This window comes from Coturnix japonica, unplaced genomic scaffold (assembly GCF_054131305.1).
Source record: "Coturnix japonica strain WE unplaced genomic scaffold, WE-NBRP24 Scf075, whole genome shotgun sequence".
Taxonomy (NCBI): domain Eukaryota; kingdom Metazoa; phylum Chordata; class Aves; order Galliformes; family Phasianidae; genus Coturnix; species Coturnix japonica.
This window is the reverse complement of record NW_028188978.1, coordinates 201,622-221,710: the sequence shown is the minus strand read 5'-3', so window position 1 is coordinate 221,710 and position 20,089 is coordinate 201,622. Positions and strand designations below refer to the sequence as shown.

The following is a 20,089-nucleotide window of genomic DNA, read 5'->3' as shown; positions in this document are numbered from 1 at the left end:
TCTTCTTGGCCACCAGAACACACTGCTGGTTCATGGTCAATCTTTGGTCATCCATTGATCAACCAGGACACTATTGGTCTTCTTGGCCACCAGAACACACTGCTGGTTCATAGTCAATCTTTGGTCAACCATTGATCAACCAGGACACTATTGCTCTTCTGACCACCAGAGCACACTGCTGGATCATGGTCAATGTTTGGTCAACCATTGGCCAACCACTGATCAACCAGGACACCATTGGTCTTCTTAGCCACCAGAACACACTGCTGGTTTATGGTCAATCTTTGGTCTTCCATTGGTCAACCAGGACACCATTGGTCTTCTTGGCCATGATGGAACACTATTGGCTTGTGGTCACCATGTTTCATCAGTGGTGTGGGTTGGAAGGGACCTTAAAGATAAGAATTCTGCTCTGAAAAGAGTGCCCGACTCAATGTATAATAATAAAGAGCTGCTACCCTCCTTGAATTAATTACAGGCCATGGACCTGCTTAATATTCTGGATTGATATTGTTCCATTTGCAAAAAGAATATGCTTCACACAGCGAGATAAATAGCAAAGAAAAGGCTGGCGAGCTGCACAGTTCTTTCTTGCCTGCTGCAAACACTTCTGGGGTCTCGCATTCCCAGCTGGGCTATGGATGGAGCCCTGCATTGCTGTTCATTGAGATGATGATGCTTTTCTGATTGTTTGGCACCAGCTCTATGCATGTGTGAGCTGTGGGTGCTGCAGGAGATGCAGCATGTGCTTTAGGAGGAGCAATAGATGCTGCAGGAGATGCAGTGGGTGCTGCAGGAGATGCAGTGGATGCTGCAGGAGATGCAGTAGGTGCTGCAGGAGATGCAATAGGTGCTGCAGGAGATGCAATGGGTGCTGGAGGAGATGCAGTAGGTGCTGCAGGAGATGCAGTGGGTGCTGCAGGAGATGCAATAGGTGCTGCAGGAGATGCAATGGATGCTGCAGGAGATGCAATAGGTGCTGCAGGAGATGCAACATGTGCTTTAGGAGGAGCAATAGGTGCTGCAGGAGATGCAATAGGAGATGCAATGGGTGCTGCAGGAGATGCAATGGGTGCTGCAGGAGATGCAATGGGTGCTGCAGGGGAGGCAGGAGGTGCTGCAGGAGATGCAATAGGAGATGCAGGAGATGCAATGGGTGCCGGAGGAGATGCAATAGGTGCTGCAGGAGATGCAATGTGTGCTTTAGGAGAAGCAATAGGTGCTGCAGGAGATGCAGTGGATACTATAGGGCGGTACCAGGGACACTTTGCCCACCCACCCCACCCCACACAGAGCCACGAACCTCCTTTCAATATGAAACCCCCACAAAAGGGCCAGATCCCAACGTTCCCTTTTGAACCCCATACTCCAGTCCCCCACACCCCGTTCAACTCCCCACTTCCAGGAGCCCTTCTTGCCTTCGGAACCACCTCAGTTCCATCCCCACCCCGAGTCCCCATAGCCCGGTCCGGCCCAAAACGTGAGGCCTCATCCCGGCCCGGCTCTGCGGGCGGCTCCATTGGCTGCAGCGCGGCCTCGGGGCGGTGCCGCCCGCAAACAAAGCGCTGTGGGCCGGACCAGGCCGGGCCTTCTCTATCCGCTCCTCCCCGTTCGGTTGCGGCTCTGCAGGTGGAGCCCGGAGGGCGGGTGTGGAGCTCCGGAGCTATGGATCCACGCCGCCAACCGGCCCTTAACGGCCGCTACTCCCCGCGGACGGCCCGGCCTCGCCTTTGTCCCTACAAGACCCCCTACAAGGTGAGGGGGATTCGGGCCTCCATGCGGCCTGCGATGCTGGGGGGGCCATAGGGGGATACTGGGCTTTCCCCCACTGGTTCTGCCCTATTGAGGATGGTTGTGGCCTCAGGGGGGGTTTAGGGTGTGGGGGTGCAGCTTGGTTTGGGGTGAGATTGCAGTGCTACAGGGCTTTGTAGGGGTACAGAGTTGTGTTTGGGTGCGGGATCTGGGCTATGTTGGGTCCCGGTGTCTTTTCCCAGCTGTAATGGATGAGAGCAGCTCTGTCGGTTTGTGAGCTGTTAAATGAAGTTGTATCCTCGTTCTGAGTTGTTCAGAAAGGATGGGAAGAGAAAAGAAAAAGAGGTGTTGATACATGGAGTATCCCAGCTATGGACCTGCAGGTTATCCCGTGATTGGGCTTTGCTGGCAGTTCCCATGCTCCAAAAAACCCCACCTTCCCACACCTTTTTTCCTTGATTATTGATTTGAATCTGTTTAGAGGCTCCTGCAGAGCTAGTAAGGGGGGGAACTTGAGAAGGGAAGAGCTGTCACCTCTGGGAGCAAACTTGGGCTGTGCTGTGGTTTTTGCCTTGTTTTTAGCCTAGAGAATGATCTCAGCTCCTTGTAAAAGCTGTTTGCTTTGGGAATCCTCTGCCCAGGTGTCTGCAGATCTCTCATCATAGCAGGTTTCTGGTGCTTCCTGGTCTGATCTGAGGATTTCAGTCCTTCCTGCTTGGCTGACTGATGTGAGCAGGAAGTGGGAGAGTGAAAATGGCAGCAAAAGTTTTTTTTTGCAGCAAGGCTGAAAGCATTGAAGGCACGAGCATGTGGGATAGTGATGGGGTTAGAGTTGACACGACCAGGTCCTAAGCCTTTCTGATGTGTAATTTGGGCAAAGACACGTGAAAATGTTAATGCCAATCCATGTAATCCGGGGCAGGATGGCAGGAGAATGGAGGTGTAGTACAGGTGCATGTGAGGTGCCTTTTCCAGCAGTATATTACACTGTTTGGCTGTGTCCTGCATGGGCAAGAAGCTCTCTGGGATGGGAATGGTGCCCAGTTTTGGGTCTGTGCGTGGTGCTCTGTCCTGTCTAGGGCAGCTCTAACTGTTCAGAAGTGTTTTGAAGCTCTGCAGCATCATTTGTGGGTGTTCAGAGCAATGAACACCAGCATCCTCCTGAGGCTGTGAGTCTGGATTTGTGGTGTGTCTCTGGTGAAGATTTGGAACTGATGTCTGCAGTGGCTGGAGCACGAGCGTCACGGCTCTGGCCCTTGTTTCTATGTTCACACTTTATTGGGTTGTCGGTTAAAATGAAAAGCCAGGCTCTACCTGGTGCTGGGAGCTCAGCTTTGCTTGGGAATGGTGGCTTGATGTGTTTTGAGGCAGGTGGCTCTGGGGATGTGAGTGGCAGCACTGATAGCTTTGGGGTGCAGGGCTGAGGCCAAGCAGAGTTCTCTCACTTCAGGGTACTTAGAAATGACTCTCGGGAGGCTGAAAGCCAGCTCTGCCAAACCATTTAGAAACTGTTCAAAGACAATATATTAAGACTTGAAAATGTCAGTAGTTGAGAGGCTTTGTGTGCTTGGAGTCTTTGTGGAGCAGGCTTTGGGGCTTTTTCCTGTTCAAGTGATGGATGAAATGGTAAATGTGCTTTTATGAGAGAGATCCTGCAGTCATGTATTTAACAGCTGGGACCTTGTGGAGGGGTAAAAACAAACCAGAATGCTGGCAGTGCTGTGAAACTAGGGCAGCTCCTGCATCATTACCTAGCTCCAGCAGGGCTGTGTGTGAGTCCCTTTGCTTTGACTGGGGTCTGAACTGTGTTTGTCGAAGGTTCAAGCACCCAGACCTTATTTTTTGTGAAGTGATCGGTTACCTCTTGTCTTCTTCCAGCTGTAGCAGTGTCCTGCTTTGTTCCCTCCAGCCAGAGCGTGGGGACAGGGACGGCTGCGCAGGACGGGGAGGTGAGTCAGTGCTGTGAGCTGCTGCATCAAGTCCTTCCCGAGGTCTGTGTCTCATTATCTTGCTATGCTCCCTGAAGGCAAGAATGCATCCTTCCCCCCCGATTCAGGCTTTGCTGGCTTCCTCTTAGCAGCTTCTTTGCTGACTTTTGTGTCGTTAGTAAAATGGGGCTGATGACTGATGGCCAAGGGACCGTGTCCTGGCCCTGCTGAGTCTGGCTGCAGCTGGGTGGGCTCATGTTAGGCTTGAGCAGCCCTCTGTGAGCGAGGCTCTGAGAGCCCTGCTCTCTGCCAAGCGGCCCTAAAAATATTACAGAAAGCCCTGCAGCTCGCACTAAAAACACTGCAGAAAGCTGTGCCGAGCTGCTGTGATGTTTTTCTTCCTTTGTTGGTGCCTGCAGAGAGTGTGGTTTGGGTCTGACCACTCCACTCCCGTGCTGCCAAGCTGCCTTCCCCTGCTGAACAGGGTGCAGTGCTTTGGAGGCAGTTTTCTTGCTCTGAGGTTGTGTGTTTGCTGTGGGATGTGACATGAGGTTTTCCCAGCAGGTGGACAGCATTTGGGGTTGCAGAGCTGGTGAGCTGCAGTTTGTTGCTTTTTAGCAGAAGCTTTTAAACTCAGGGTTGTTAAACTGAGCCGAGGATGTTTAGGAGGGCAGCGCTGCCCTGCAGAATGTATGTGAAGGATTTGTTTTCTTTCTCTGCCTTGCAGAGCTCCAGCTCTCCCTTGAAACAGTCTTCCAGATATAGCGGCTGTTGCTAACACTGAATGAGCCTGTGCTGCACTTGGGCAGCTCTGAGCCTCTGTGTGCTGTGCAGGATTCAGTCAGTGCTGTTTGAGTTTAGCCAGAGCAAGTGAAGCTGGCATGCTTGGGTGGCTTCATCCCACTCATCAAACTATAAATAGTAAATGTAGCCCAAGTGCTTGCTGGGCTGACTTTGGAAGTTTTCTGGGCTCACCTTGGAGGAAGGATCTGTACTGAAGCACATCAGCCCTGGGCAGAGCAGGGCTGGAGGTGGTGATGTACAGGAACCTGCCTGCAAGGTTTGAGGTGGCAGTCAGTACGTATGTCCCTGTCACTGTGGTCCCTGTTGGGTAATATGGGAGGATGTTTAGGAGCAATGGTGCTCCTGGTCCCAACGATGGGCTGGAGTGGGGCAGCAGCTCTATGTGACACTTGGATGCATTAACACATCCATCACACATACCTGCTTGCCCTCCCTGCTCTTTGAATTTCAGTTTACCAAAGCTACGTGCAGTGGATGGTGCTGTGCTCAATGCATCTTTCCAGTGGCTACCTGGCTTCTTGCACCTTATCACAACCACAAGCTCCATCCCATGAACTATTTACATCAGCACACACCAGAGGGAGGGTTAGCTCTTCCCAGGGCTGCACAGCATGCTTTGGTGCTCCCACCAGCATGAAGCAAAGTGGTTATGCTCTACCTGCAATCTGCACGACAGTGTGTGCTGGGCTGGGACTATGGGTGCTCAATATAGGGTACAAGGGGAGGGAGATGTGGGAGCTGGGACAGGGCTGAGAGCAATGAGGACCTTGGACTGGCCTCCAGGAGGGACTGTGATCATGGTGGAGAAGTGCTTTAGCCTGGAGCATCCTCTGGTGCCAACCTGGGAGTGGGATGTATTGCTGGGTGGTGCACAGCTCAGGCTGTCAGCTTGTGGCACTGCTTGCTGATGGCTCTCCCGGGTGCTCAGTGCATTTACTGGATCACTTAGGATCAAAGAAGCCCTCCTGGTCGCTATCCAAAAGTAATGCCTCAAAACCAAGCCTTCACGGAAGGGGAATCTCTTACGCAATGGGGGGGGGAAGGCTGTGTTGATGCTGATGCTGCCTTTTCAAAAGCTGCTGTTGCGTAAGAGCGAAGCCTTGGGCGGCACAGAAAATGTGGAGAACGTCATTTCCCAAAGAGCTCGATGCAGGATTGCCTCCTGAATTTCTTCCTCGATTCTTATCCAAAACTTCAAGGCTTATGTAAATCCTACAGGTTCACTGGCAGTTTGATGCGCTGAGGCTTCAGAGGATGTTTCTGTGCATAGCCCGGGGGTATGACTACTGAGAAGAGTCTCCTCTTTCCTGCGTTGCTATTTTCCAGTTCTATCTGCCTTAAGCAACACTTAAGAGGCCCCAAACTTTCCAGTATTATCTGTTGGTGGCTACAGGGTGAGAAGATCCGCTGCAGAGAGGCTGGTGGTAAGGCAGGAGGAGGGTAAGAAGCAGCTGCTGGAGGTGTGCTGTTCTCCCAGTGCCCCGTGCAGGTTTTAGTGGATGTCTTTATAGAAGTTGAAGCTGGTCAGTTGGGAGTCCCTGCTTGCAGCTTCATCCTGTCCAAAAAACCAGGAGAAAACCACCATTCTCAACATGTTCTGATGCTCGGAACCTCTGCTTTGCATGTGCCGAGAGGTGGATGTGCTGGGAGCTTGCTGCAGGGACTGGTTTCAGGTGGCAGCCTTGATTTCCAGAACCCATAGCTTGTATGTTTGTTTTCCAAGTATCTAAGGCTTGAAATCAAATACTCTCCGAGTATTGCCATTTAAATTTCCTTACATTAATCTTAATGCTGGCTGCTAACTGAGACCAGATCTTTCTCAAAACACATCTGGTGACTGGGCACGATTGCAGCCCTCCCTTCTTATGCGTGTGCTTTGCTGGAGAGCTGTGAGGCTCTGCAGGGGGTTTGGAAGCACAGAGAAGGGGCTGAGCTGCACCTGGGGGTGCATCACGGAGCTGCCAGGCCTGGTTTGGGATCCCACGTTGATGTGGAGGTGGCCTCAGGGGCTCATCTCTGTGTTTATTTTGCCTCAAAAGCACTCATGGAGGCTCTACCTTCACTTAACCAAATCTTTCTTGGTGAGGTGAGAGTTGTCGTGCAGAGTTTCCTCTTTATATCCTCTTATGTCACGCCGCCCCGCCGGCTGAGAGCTCTCAAAATAGCTGCCAATCCCTGTAGGTTTCACTTCAAGGTCTCTATTCTTAGCCTGCTGGTTAGCTGAGCAAGCCGCCTTACTCAGTAGTCATGAGTTCAAGGACCGAAGGGTAAAGAATAGCAAACTTGTGCCATGCAGAAGTTTTGTTTGCGTTTCATGGCAGCTTTGAAGGGACGGCTCGGGCACAGCCCTACCCAGCAGCTTCAGCTTGATGTGCTCAAAGGGTTCCACACCTACGTGAGCATGAAATAAGAGTTGCCGACGTTGGTGTGTGCTCCGGAGGAGGCAGACGGCTCTGCAGACGGGATGACTCAGTGCACGAGAGTTCATTAAGTGCCCTTTTGCATCTGGCCCATCTTCAAGCAGGCTTATCTTACTGCGTCTCGGTGCTGCCCCGATGACCAGATACGTGCACAGCAGGAGTGAAGCAGAAGTGAATGTGGGATGCGGAGCGGTGGCTTCCCAGGAGCGGAACTAGCTGGATGTTCTCAGCCTCAGGGCACAGCTCTGACTCTGTCTGCGGCTCTGGTGATGTTCAGCCCGTCCTGTAAGTGCCTCTCATATCCCTTGGGGGGGTTTTCCTTCCTTGAACAGTGTTGACTCCTGACTGGGGTGGGTTGGCTGAAGGTATTTGGGAGCATCCTTCTCATCACACTGAGTGTTGCCTGCATGGAGCAGAGCTGAAGCTCTGACCCCACTGGGTTCATGCAGGAGCAGGTCAAGTTCTTTGCTGATTTGCTTACCCGTGCTCCATTCTCAGCCCATAAGAGCTTTCTGCAGCCTTGCAGTTGCAAGAGAGGAGCAGGCAGTGGCAGCCCCAGCCATAGCAGGAGGAGGAGGAGAGACTCAGCTCTCCTGCTTTGCCATTTCTGGCTGTTTCACAGGAAACTGATCACATCTGAAGGTGTTACCCAGATGGGTACATAGCCCAAAGGACCGACCCTGTGTTAGTCCTTTAGCAGGGCTTATCTGTTTCTTTAGAGCGCATCTCAGGATGGATCTTGTTTTCCAGACTTTCTTTCAATTCCTTCAACTTGTTGAAGCTGCTCGATGCCATCTCTGCTGGGTTTTGGTGGGTTTCCAGCTGGGGTGGATCTGGTGCATTGCATAGAGTGATCAGAGCACAAATGGGCCAGCATTCCACACCCAGAACGTTTGTGGCATGGCAGAACTGAGCTTTCTTGGGGCAGAAGATGGTGGCTGTGACTTTTGCTAAGCTCTGTATGCAGGGTTGCTGGGGAGTGAGTGTTGTGTACCAAGCTCACATCCTGCCTGTGCTGTGGGTGATGGTCACGTGCAGGCGAGGCCCTTGTCCTGTGCTTGGTTGCTTCTTTTAAGATGTATTTTTAGGTGCTTTCTGGCTTCCTCTTCCTCCTGCACAGCGCTGCACTCCTTCTTTCTAACTCCCTCTTCTAGGATTGCTTTTTTTGAACAATCAGTTCCTCCTTAAACCTGTTTTTGCAGGCCTTTGTCTGAGCTTGGGAGCTGTCCCAGTTTAGCATTAGCAGCTGCTGGCTCTTTCTGGGTAAGCAAGAACAAATAAAGGTTTAGAGTGAATGAATCATTTGAGCCTTATCTGTCTCAAAGCCGGGACAGCTGTGTGACTGCTGCAGGAGCCTGCAGGGCACAGAGGCTCCTCATTGAGGCACTTCTCCTCCAGTGGTCAGTGCTTAATGGGTTTGTGCTGCTGAGCTTTGACATGGTGAATTCTGCTGCGTTCCTTTGAGCTTTATCCCACGCTTGGTTATGAAGCACAGCTCCGGACTAACTCCCTTTCCTTCAAACTTTTGTTATGGGCTCCTAAATAAGTTCAGCCTATAGGATGCTTGAAGTGATTTAACCTGTGGGGAAGGGGGTCAGTGGCTGCGGAGCACGATGGTGGGACCCACATATGGATGCAGTTGAACAGACACAAGGTGCCATGGGGACTGCTGGTGTTTCTGGGGCTCTGTGCTGAAGCTGAGGAGCACAGCCAAGCCTCAGCACTGCAGGAACCGACGTGGCTTTGCTGGTTTAAGAGGCAGGATTTGTAAGATAAGTGGCGTTGGTTTGATAACAGAAATGTGGGAGTAGGGAGGGAGCAGCAGATAAGCCCTAGGCTCGTGCCTCAGAAGTTTTGCTCTGGTTCTAAGGTGGGGATTTACAGTGGAGTTGGTGTTTTGCTGAGATGGAAGGGATGATGCCCGTTCCCCTTCCCCTCCTCCTGCTGTCTCTCTCTTCTGGCAGCCCAGATTAGGCTCAGCTCACTTTCTTCTCTGCCTTAACTGTCACACAGGGCCTTGCTTACAGCACTGGAGCTGTTGAGGAGCGGGTGGGATGAACCAGCAGGCTCAGATATGTGACCACATAATGCAAACTCCTCTGAGCAAATCTTCACTGAACACATGCTGTAGTGCCTGCAGGCTCCCCGCAGATGCTGCAAGGTTTTGCTGTGCAATGGGACAAAACGTTTCCTCCCTGCAATGCTGGGAACATGAACTGCCCTCTGCTTTGTGGCAGCAGTGGTAAACCTTGCTGTCGACGTGGCAGGAAGAATTAAGGAATTGCAATCAGGGCACAAGTGCACAAAGGCTTGTTAGCACACTGACTCTCCACTGGAAGACTGTAGGTTGCACAGAGCTTTGCTTGGAGCCCCAGCAGTGTGTTCAGGGCCATGGGCTTCTCCTTTAGTGTCAATGATTCCTTGGGCCTCCCAGAGATGGGCATTGATGGCTGGGGCTCATGGCATGAAGCAAAGCAAACAGGGTTTGTACAGCCCTTACAGAGCTGTGCTGGAACCTGCTTTTCTAGTATGACAGACCAGGTCTCAGTTGTTCTGCCTCCTTAAAGCAAGCGTGCGCTCAAAGTGGGTTTGGCTTTTCTGCCTATAACTAATTTTTTAGCCATTAGGTAGATTGGGATAAAAGTCCTCGCTGGATTTGTTGTTGTGAAGCTGTGTTGTGTGAGTCTGTGCCTGGCTGCATGCTGGATGTGACTCCTTCCTCGTCAGCTGGATGCTCCTGGATTAAATCAGGGTTCACCTGGAATAAATCACAAGCAGTCTCTCTTCTTCCATCTCCAGGGCTCTGCCATCACAAACAGCTGCTCACTGCAGTAGGTGAGTGGAGGCAGTGAATCCCGCCAAGCCTTAGTGTCCACAAATGACTAAATCCTGCCTGAAAAGTCCAAGTATAAAAACATTACTTCTCAGTTTTGGCTTGGCCATGTGGATTGCTGGAATGGAGCCATCGTGGTTGCTTGGCCAAAGAGTAGAGCAGACCCTTGGGTTGGAATGGGGGGAAATGGGGGCGGGGGCTGCTGCAGGGCTTGGAGCAGAGCTCAACCAGCTCACAGTGCTCACTGGTGCTGCTGTGCCCGCTGGCGGAGTGTGCTGGCAGCCTGCAAGCCCTTGCAGTTCATAAATAACTGTGGGGGCTGGAGAGCTGGGACAGTGTCTGGTAGAGGAGTTGTCGTGCCAGGCTCTTTGCAAATGCAGCACCTTAGCTGTGTTTGGGAGGTGAAGCTCCTTCTTGCTGCTTGCGTGGTGGGGATCTGTGTGTTGCCTGAATTTGCTTGTTACTTTGGGTGGTGGTGGGTCTGTCCTCATCACAGCCTGGCTGCCTAATTCTCCTCCAGGTTTGTATGGATATAAGATGGAAGACTTCATGCTAAGCACTTAGGACACTGCTCTGGGAAGGGAGAGCAGCTCAGAGCATAGACTTTGTGCTTTTTAATATCTGTTTAACATACACTGAGTAAAGCAGGAAAGGGGATGGAGAGCAAACTGCTCACAGCCCAGTCCAGCGAGGTGTCCTGGGAGCACAGACCTTCCTGTCCCACCTCTGCAGCACAGGCAGCTGCAAGTGCAGGTGCCTATAAACCCAGCAGTTGTTCAGTGCTGGAAGCCCCTGACCTGCTGCTGCTTCCTGTGCTCCCATCTCTTGCTCCCTGGTGGTCTGGGTTTGCTGTTGGTGGAAATAAGAGAGCTTGGCTTTGATGGCTGCATCTGGTTGGTCTGGGTCAAGCAGAGCAGCAGTGTGATGCTGCAGTGTCCCTCTGCTTCCCAAAGGACAACCTTTGTCCCTGCTTTAAGAAATGCTGCTTGCAGGGTCTGACTGCAATATATGGATGGAGATAAGGATAGGGCTTAAGGCAAAAAAATTAAGAGAATTTCCTGCTGCTGGTGATGGAGGCTGGATAACACTGATTAGGAGCTCCAGCTCCCATCTGTAGCCTCCCAGGAGAAGCTGCTCTGCTTTCCAACCTCGTGCCCAGCGCCTGGTTGGATCCTTATGGGATTTATGCATCAGCATCTGCAGTTCTTGGTGCATCTGATGGTTTGCAGGTCCACGGAGCTGCTGAGATGCTGCATCCCTCTGTGTCAGGATGGAGCCTGGCAGCCCAGACACCCCCGCGGCGTGGCCAGGCGCAGTGGTGAGACGCTGGTATGCGAGATGTAAACTCAATACCAAAGTTTAGATTACAGCCCTGTGAAAAACATCAGCTCCCCTAAATGGAGCCCAGATGGTGGAGGAAGCCGTATGGCGCGTGGAACCGATGGAGGGAAGCAAGCAGTGGGATGGGACCAAGAGGAAAGAGGTAGAGTTACAGCCCAGGGAGGCTGTGCACTTGGCCACAGCCCTGACACAGGTCAGCCCATAACCCAGGCTGGATATTCCTCCTCTCCCCCTTAACAGCAACTCCGGAAAACGAATGTCTGCTGAGTTGCATCAGTGTAAACGCAGTGTTTCCAAAGCTGAGGTTTCCCACAGCCTGTGACAGCTGAACTGTTGGGCATGAGAGGCTCTTGGGCAATTGGCAGGAGAGTGGGCAGATGTGAGGCTGTGGCTGCACAAAAACTGGCTTGGAGCTTTGCTGGGGGAGAAGGATCCTGCATGTCAGCTGCAGCAGGTTCAACACTGAGGGTCCCATATGGATGCAGGGGATGGAGCTGCTCAGGTGAGACATTGCTGAGTGTTTTCCTGAGCTGAGAATGGCTCAAGGTCCTGGTGTTGTGAAGATATCCAAGGTCCCAGGGCATGACCAACAGGCTGGAAGGTTTCAGAGTGGAACTCAGTGCTATGTGGGGATGGAGTGATGGAGAAAAGCACTAGGGTGATGGGGGGCTCACAGGGTGCAGCCTGAAGCTGGGTTCTGCAAGGCCAGGTGGTGCTGCTTGCAGTGGGATGGAAGCATTCAAATGATTCTGAGGTGATGGGAGAGCTAATTAGTGCCTTCCTATACGGTGATATGGGATGGCAGCAAGCAGAGCTCTGTGTTAGGATGTGGTGAGGATGTGCTGGGCAATTTGGAGTGCCCATCTCAAGAGGGGTCAGCACATGAAATGAGCATTAGAAATGGCTGTGTTAATTGGCCCCTATGTGAACTAGAGGGATGTGGGAAGGTAATGGGAGGTAAAAGAAGAAACCGGGGTTCTTTGAGTTGGTGCGAGGGGGCCCTGAACACATCTAGATGAGATCAGTGCTCTTCCATTAGGACCCTGCCATCCTTCCTCCTCGTTCCATCCTTCCCACATCTCCCTTCCTCCCCCTCCTTGTTAGAGCTGCTGTGTTTTTCCTCCCACTGGTTAAAGGAGATGATGGAGAGGAGCAGGAGCCCCATCCCCACTGCCTGCACTGCTGCTGGTGCGGTGTTCGCCTCAGAGAGAGCCCACATCCCTTGAGATAACAGTGTGTGCAGGAGAAACACACCCCTCCCCTGGGAGATAAGCTTGTGTGCAGACACAGCCTGAAGATAAACACCCAGGAAGGCAAACATCCAGGCTGTACACCTGTATGGGCACAGAGCACCTGCAAATACCCTCTGCAGCTGAGTGGATGGACACAGAATAGGTTTTGCATGGCTTGAAGTTGCTGTCATCTTCACTTTTAGTTTTCCAGTAGCTTTTGGATAGCTTCAGCTCACAGCTCGGAGTCTTTCAAGCTCCTTAATATTGCAGGAAGGGCTTTGTTAAGCTCCTCATTTCTCAGAGAAGTTGTGAAATTGGCACCAATTAAACCGTCGCTGACATGGCCTCGCCGCAGTGGGAGTACTCTGTAGGGGATTTCAACACATTCTTGGGGACCTTTCCTGTGTGAGTGGGTTTGGGGAGAGGAACTGCTGTTGGATTTGATGGGGGAGTGGATTTGCAACACCAGCAGAGCAACCTCTGAGCAGAATGGCAATGGAGCAGCACATGGTTTAGGCTGTAATCCCTGAGTTTGAGGTGTCTGCAGTGGGAGGCATCTGAGCCTGCACCCATCCTTGCTGTGCTGTATTTTAATGCCTGCAATGGGGCTGCAGCTGCAGACACCACTGAGGTCTGCACTGAAATGTGGACTCTGGCTGAGGCACTACAGTTGCAGCCACTGGATTTGGATCTTGCTTTGCTGTCAGGTTCCAGAGGTTTATATTTCAGGACTGACTAGGAAATAGTGCAGGTGCTGTCATGTATATCCCAGGTCAGATAAGGGGCTGAAGAGTCTGGTGATGCTCAGCTCTGTGTGTGCTCTCCTAGTGCATCTCAGGGGCTGTTTCTGCATTATTTCTGAGTCTCTCAATGGAAGTTAAGTGATAAAGTGAGCACTGAAGCCCTGAAAACAAGGGGGTGCTGTGTGTTATGCTGCTTTAGAAGCAGTGGGACAACAGCAGTGGTGCCAATACTCCTCTGCAGATGTAGTGATGCTAAACCTTTGCAGGTGAAGGCTCTCCAGAAGTAGAGCTCCACTCCCCAGCCTGCTATGCGGATTGTAGCGATGTGCTTTGACGCTTCACTTGCACTGCGTGATTATTCTGATATAAAATAAATACTGATAGTGGGTTGGAACCAAGCAGAGGGTGGTGGTTCTGCGTCTCATCTGTCACCAGAGAAGGCTTTGCTGCAATGCAACCTCAGCTTGGGAGCGAGCAGCAACCTGAGGAGCCCTGCATGGACAGGTAGGAGCCTTGTAGGGCAGCAGATGCCAGCTCAGAGCTTCTTGTTGGCATTGTATGTATTGCAGCTGGATGCTGACCCTTGGGAGCTCAATTGAAGCTATGAAGTGCTCCTGATGTGGATGCAACTGAGCAGAAGTGTCTGCAGCTTACCTGTTTTGCTTTCTTTCTCCTTGCATGTGCAAGGTTATATGTAAATCTTATTGGTCTTGCTAGCAGAGGTTTATCAGTAGGAGGTCAACAGGAATGGGTGTCAGGAGAGATGATGCTGCTGGAAGTGCCACGGTGCTGTTGGTCCTGAAAAATAACTGACCTGGGTTGAAGGCTTCAAGTCTGAATAGTGCCACATGTGGGCCATCAAGCAGGAGAAAGGGCTTCCCATCACCTCTGGAGCACAAAGATCTCAAGCAGTTCCACTTCAGAAAGGCTGCGGCTTGTTGGAAGACTCACAGCTGCACAGTGCTGGATCTGCCTTGGTGTAGGACATGGTGGTGAAGCTTGGGCTGGTTTCATCAGCAAAGGAGACCCAAGGGATCCAGAGGAACGGAGCAAAGCAGCGCTGTGATGGGGGCAGAAGATAGTTTGCAAGTTGTGTATTGGCCCTGCAATGCCATCCTAGCAGTACTGTGTCTGAGCTGATATCACATCAAATAGCAGCAAAAAGGAGCCCTTGGAGAACAGTCTGGATCCTCATTCCTTCCAAAGAGCTCCCAGTTCTGTCTGCAGCTCCTGTTTGTCTTATTGGCTGCCTTTTATTTTTTTGCTTGTGGTTTGAGGTGTGGATTCATAACGGCGACAAATGATGAACCCTTGAAAGATCTGTCAAGCTCAAGGAACTGAAAGGAATTTTTCCTTCTTGGTGAGACCGTGCTGGATGTCCTGTTGGGTTTGACTTACCCGTGAGTAACTGTGCTGTTGGGTGGAGGTTTTCTCCCTTCTGCAGGAGCCCAGACTGGATGATGGCCTGTGACAGCGATGGGAACGAGTGATAGTGCTTGGCTAGCACACCGAGGTCATTTCACACCACGCAGACGTGTCGGGGACGATGTGTCAAGTGAGCAAAGAAGGTGGAGGGTGTGACAGAGGAGAAGCCTGGGAGGGGCACAGGGTGTAGGATGGGGTGCTGGCACATCTGGAGGTGGGACGGAGAAACTTGCAGAAGGATTTGTGGGCTGGGGCTGGCGTGAGCTTGGGTGTGTGCTGGATCTGCATGTCCTCCCTTCTGCTGCCTTATCTCCTGGCTTGGGGCAGGAGGCCTCCCAGCACTGCTGCTGGCTGGAGGGCATCCTTGCATAATACAACAGCTTTCTTCTCCATCTCTGCAGCTTTTTCCTCTCTGCTCACGACTCGGGTGTTGCTGACCATGGGAGTGAGAGATGCAACGTGGCCGGAGCTCACCAGGCTGCTGGTTGCTTTTCCTATGTGCTTTTAGCATATAGATATCCTTGTTAGGGAGAGAGGGCTGCCCCACATGCAGATCTCACAGGAGGTGCTGGAATGAGGAAAGCTCTGTGAGTGGCATCTCATTACAACATCTGGTGGTTTTGTTTTGTCAGAATATCTAAATGAATTGCAGAAAAGCCATTGATTTGCATGGATTTGATGCAAGGATTTGGTCACAATGGTATCAAGTAGGTTTGTGGATTAGGATGGCATTGGGTTTGCAGATTCAGGCTCAGCAAAGCAGCTGCAGCACCTCCATCCTTCCTTCCCACTTGGGTCCCTGCTAGCAATGTGTGCAGCTTGCAGGAGCTGAGCAAGCAGGCTTCTCTCAGCATCCATCCCTGGGCTTTCAGCTTGGTTTCTTCTCCAGCAGCAGCCATATGCCCTTTCCACAGCCCACACAGTTTTTCTTGGGTTGCAGGAGCCCTGGCAGCAGGCTATCAGAGCTGACGTCCCTGCCAGGACTCTGGCCAGACCAGCTTTTCTTCTCCCCTTATCACCTTCAGCTTCAGGAGCAGGGGAAGCTGCTGTGCAGCTGCTGAGCTGTGGCAGAGCTTTGTTTTTTGGCAACCAAGGGAGAGAGTTGAAGAGTTGTGATGGCTGTGGAGGGACCACCTAAGAGAGCATGGGAGGTTGGCAGGAAAGAGCATTGAACAAAGGAATGGCAAATTGATGTTGAAACTCCTGGAAGGGGGAAAGAGTTATTGCTGTAGAGAAGGAGAAATAGCATGGGAGTAAGGGGATGGCTTGTCACCAGATGGAGTGAATGGTCCCGTGGGGATTTATTTTCAGCTTCTGTCAAGTTCAGCCCTATTCCTTGTGGGATTAGGTCCCTTCTTTCTTGACCTGTTGCTGGGCTTGGCTCTGGGGAGCTGCTCTGGCAACCAGCATCTCCTCCAGCACTGCTGCATTGTGGTGGTCTGGGCTGTCAGCACCTATTTGATATGGAGCAGAAGAGTCACCTTCAGGAGTGCTGGGACCAGAAAGTGAATCTCTGAGCTCTTGTAGCTTTCAGCAGTGACCTTCTGGGGACTCTTTGGCCGCCTGGTCCTTAGGGTGAAGTGCTCCATGTGTGAGGATGGAAGTTAGAAGAGCCAAGGGGACAACTTTTCCAGCCTGGATGAAGTGCTGGAGCAGGCCCTGCTGGGCTGTAGGCATGGTAAGTGGCCTTTTGGAAAGTCACCTGTGCAAGAACTGGGAACATACCCTTAGGGTGTGGATAGAACCACAGGAGAGGACTCTTCTTGCCTTGCATCTACCCTTGGGGACCTGGTGAACTGCAGCAGGGACCCCACCATCATCCTGTAGATGATGGCAGGGATGATGTGCTGCTGTAAAAGGAGAGAGAACGTGGGCAAACCTCAGCTTGTCCCTCTCTGGAGCCAGCTGGAGCCATCAGGAATCCCTGCAGCAGCTCCCGGTGACGTGAGTGCCTGAATGGCTGCCCCATTGGGACACAGTGCTGCTCCCATCCCACCCCCCCACACCAGGAGAGTGGGGTGAGCTACAGCAACAAAAATGCACCCTTCCATTTGGGTGACTGCTCCCACTTTTGAGATGAAAACATTTGTTCCTGAAATTGGAGTCATTCCTGGGATTGCAACACCCAGGCTGTGTTTCCAATTAATCTGCTGAAGTCGTCATGCATTTCCAAGTGCCTTGGCTCAGCAGAGAGAAATCTGGCACTGGGCTGGCTCTGAAATGCCAGCTGAGATGTGCGTGGTATGAAACGAGGAGAAAGCAGCCCTGGTGCACCCAGACACTGGCAGCTGGCATGGGATCATGGGGGGAAGGCACGGGGCAGCTGTGATGTGGCTATGGGGATGTGGTGGAACACAGAGCAGCTCCCTCCTGGGATCAGAGAGGTTTGGAATAGTTGTCGAATGACCATCGGGTTTTTCCTGCCTGGTTTCCTTCTGTTTCTGGGTGTGTGTTTTCTTTTGGGGCGAAGGGGGGGGGGAATGAAGTGAGTTATGCTCAGTCTGCTTGCTGCGTCTGCATGAGGATATTTACAGCCTGACTGCTGCAGCAGCGCTTGCTGGGGTGTTGGTGATGGATCAGCCCTGACACCTTCCCTGTCCTCCTCTTGGGATGCTTCTACCCCCAATAGAGATGGGCTCAAAGCCGGAGGGGTGCTTTGTTTGATAGTGTGATAGCCTGAATGCTCATGGCTTTGTCTGCTGCTCCCTTCTGCTGAGTCTAGCAAGCCAGCACGTGGCACAGCACAAGTGCAGAAGCCAGACTTTTAAGTGCTGCTCTGAGTTGGAACTGGCAGATCACTGGAATCATGTGGGATGCAGCAAGGGGCAGCATCATAGGATGCAACACAGACTTGCTGCCATCCCTGCTTGGGCTTTGCTGTGCTGCTGGGGGCTCCATTGGAACACATGAGCCTCTGCAGCAGCACTGGGTCCTGGTGCTGCATCTCCATCAGCATTACAGGGAGCTGCAGGAAGGACAGAGTGTCCCTGCACAGAGCTGCCTTTGGAGAAGGCAAGGAGCCTGCTTGGAGCTGGAAGTGACCTGACGGATTCTTCATCTCCCATGTGGTTTATTTATTATTTATTATTATTATTATTTTCTTTTTTGGAGAAATGAAATTGGATCTCAAGGCCTGTCCCAGCTGGGTGGGAGTGGTGCATTGCGTTCGCCCAAACGCTCATGGAAAAGCCGAGCTTGCGTAGAAATCTTCCCTTTCCAAGAATGAAGCTGAGGCCCCCCTCCCTCCTGAGTCAGCAGGGGTGATGGATGGGGAAGCTCAGTGCTCTCCTGCTGGGGTTACCGCTGCCTTTTCCCTTCAGGGCTCTGTAGGAGCATGCAAATGCTTTTCACCCTTTGGAACCTGGAGCGTGGACGCAGCATCCTTCAGCTCTTCTCTATCTGTGCCGCTGGTTTCCCTGCAACAAACCCACTTTGTCTGGAGCTGGAAAGCGTTAAGGGAGGACAGTGACAAGTCCACTCCCAGATTGGATCATGTTTGCTTTCCCATCTGTGAGGGCAGCACCGGGGCAGTGCGTTCTTGTGCTGAGTGCAGTGTGAGCCTGCGCACCCTCCTTGGAGGCCGGCGAGCAGATGCGTAAGAGCCTGAAAGAAGGCAGGGAAGCGAGGAGAGATGGGGGAGGGCAAGTTAACCACTGGCGTGTAGTGCTACAGTGCATCAAATTCAGCTGGTTTCCCAAGTTTTGCTCTGCGAATAGAGCTTTCCAATGTGTTGGAACAGTCTCTGCTGCGTAGACGTTTAGCAAGCGAGGATGTAAGCTTTCTATATTTGCTTGCAAGACAATAACACTGCTGCTTTCTATTTTTAACATGTCATGAGGGACAAAAATGCACTTGGGAGCCTTTGGGGAGTGGAGCAGCTGGGCTGCGGATGGGATGGCTCCTGTTTCTCTTGCTGTTGAGGCTGCGGGTTCTTCTGCCAGCTTTACCCACTCACAAGCAGTGGGTTTACGTTGGTGTGGGTTGCTTGCAGGGTTTTCTGGCTGCTGATGTGCGTGCTGGAGCAGGGGTGGGTATGTCACCACTCCTTTGGAGCAGACTGTGAGGACTTAGTGTTGGACTTAGTGTTGGACTTGCTCCCTAAGGGCTTAGATTTACCTCCTAAGCTGGATGCAAGGAAGGGATCTTCTGCTCTCTTGTTGGTTTGCTTTGCTTTTCTCCCTGTGCAGTGCAAAAGCTCAGCAGCTTCAGGGCTGGGGTTCATCCCAAACCTGGCTGCTGGGCACAGGGGTACAGCCGCAATCTGAGCATGGGCAGGGTTTGCACTTGGCAACACAGAGTCAGCTTGGGCTGTGCATCTCATCTTGCCTTCCTTCTGCTTCTAAATCCCTTTGGAGCTGAGTTTGGCTCTGATTTTACTGTCCTGGGTTGGGTGCAGCTGCACAGGGTTGGGACAATGGCAGGAAGCTGCTGGCCGTGCTGTCCTCATTGCTGGCCAGGCAATGGGGCTGAGTGGAGCCGCCTCCGCTGCTCCTCCCGTGCTATTTCCATCGTATTGTGCGGAGGAGAGGAAGGATGTTTCCAGCCTTCTTCCTTTCTGCCTCAAAGGGATGTGGGGAGGGGGCGGGGAACGGATTTTGCTGGCTGCCCGTTGTGCAAAGGGCTCGGAAGCACCATCCTGCTGTGCCCAGGCTGAGGGGTAAAATGAATGTGCTGGAGTATGTGCTTCATTATGATCCATCTTATTGCACATTCCACTTTGCAGAACCTTTGCCATTTCCACCTGCTGCTGCTTGGGGCCCAGGTGCCAACCACCTGCCTGAGCCCACGCAAAGCTGCCCTGTTTATTTTGTCTAAAAGCAATAACCCCAAAAGGAGGAGGAGGAGAGGAATGGGGGGGAGGGGGAGGGAATACCCACTCCAGCTTAATTGCATTTAATGAGCCTGATGGGGCCGGCTGCCAGCAGGACAGGGCTTTGCCAAGGTTCCTGCTTGCCCGTGAGAACCACAGGGGTGTGGTAGCTGTGCCTGGTTCTGCAGCTGCTGGGAGAGATCCCAGGGCTCCCACCAACCTCTGCCTTCTATGGGGTGGCTGCATAGGGCAATGCTGGCCATGGGGGATGCCCAGTGACTGTGTCAAAGGGATTGGGAGGATCTCTTGCAGGTGCTGGAGCCTTGAGCGTCCTCGGGGCTGAGTGCAACCCTGCAGTGTGCACCCAGTGGGGTGATATATGGGGTCCTGGGTGGTGATGTGGTTTTGGCACCAGCTCTATGTGGTGGTCTTATATCCACCAAGGAGACACTGGTGTAAGCTAACACTGCTGCTTTGGGATCTCTAGGGCTCTCTTTGCTGTTTTTCCTTCTCAAGCAACACAGCAGCAGGATTGGTCCAGCATTCTGGGCAGCATTGCTATGTGAGCACACTGTGCCCTGCTGGCACCCTCTGTGCCCCACTTTGGCTGCTGGGGACACCCATGTCCTCCTGCAGCTGCTATGTGCCTGCTCTTCCTGTTCTTTCCTGGCCAGATCTGGGATGAGCCCTGCTCAGACCTGGCCCTTCTGCCTTGTGTGGCTTTTCCAACCTTTGCTGCATTCCCCTGCTTCAGTCCAGCAGCTCACCTAGCAGCTCACATGCACTTGTGCTGACCCAGGG

At 52.3% G+C, this 20,089-nt stretch overlaps 1 protein-coding gene across 17 annotated transcripts in view; it reads left to right on the top strand.

Moving 5' to 3' along the window:
* Window positions 1–20,089, top strand: part of HDAC7 (histone deacetylase 7) — a 57,115-nt gene that overhangs the window by 17,137 nt on the left and 19,889 nt on the right. For 4 of the 17 annotated variants that reach the window (XR_014941362.1, XR_014941361.1, XM_085534086.1 and 1 more), the window contains exons 1-2: window positions 1,618–1,755; window positions 3,631–3,701. The exons of 4 other annotated variants lie outside the window; for them this stretch is intronic. Coding sequence is in view for 3 of the 13 variants with exons in the window: in XM_015886846.3 (XP_015742332.2) it covers window positions 7,087–7,189 (103 nt within the window). In the remaining 10 variants the exon portion in view is untranslated. Of the gene's footprint in view, window positions 1–1,617; window positions 1,756–3,630; window positions 3,702–6,684; window positions 7,190–16,042; window positions 16,157–18,032; window positions 18,074–20,089 lie in introns of those variants that run through there. 9 more of the 17 variants (XR_014941360.1, XM_085534085.1, XM_015886852.3 and 6 more) reach the window with 6 other exon arrangements.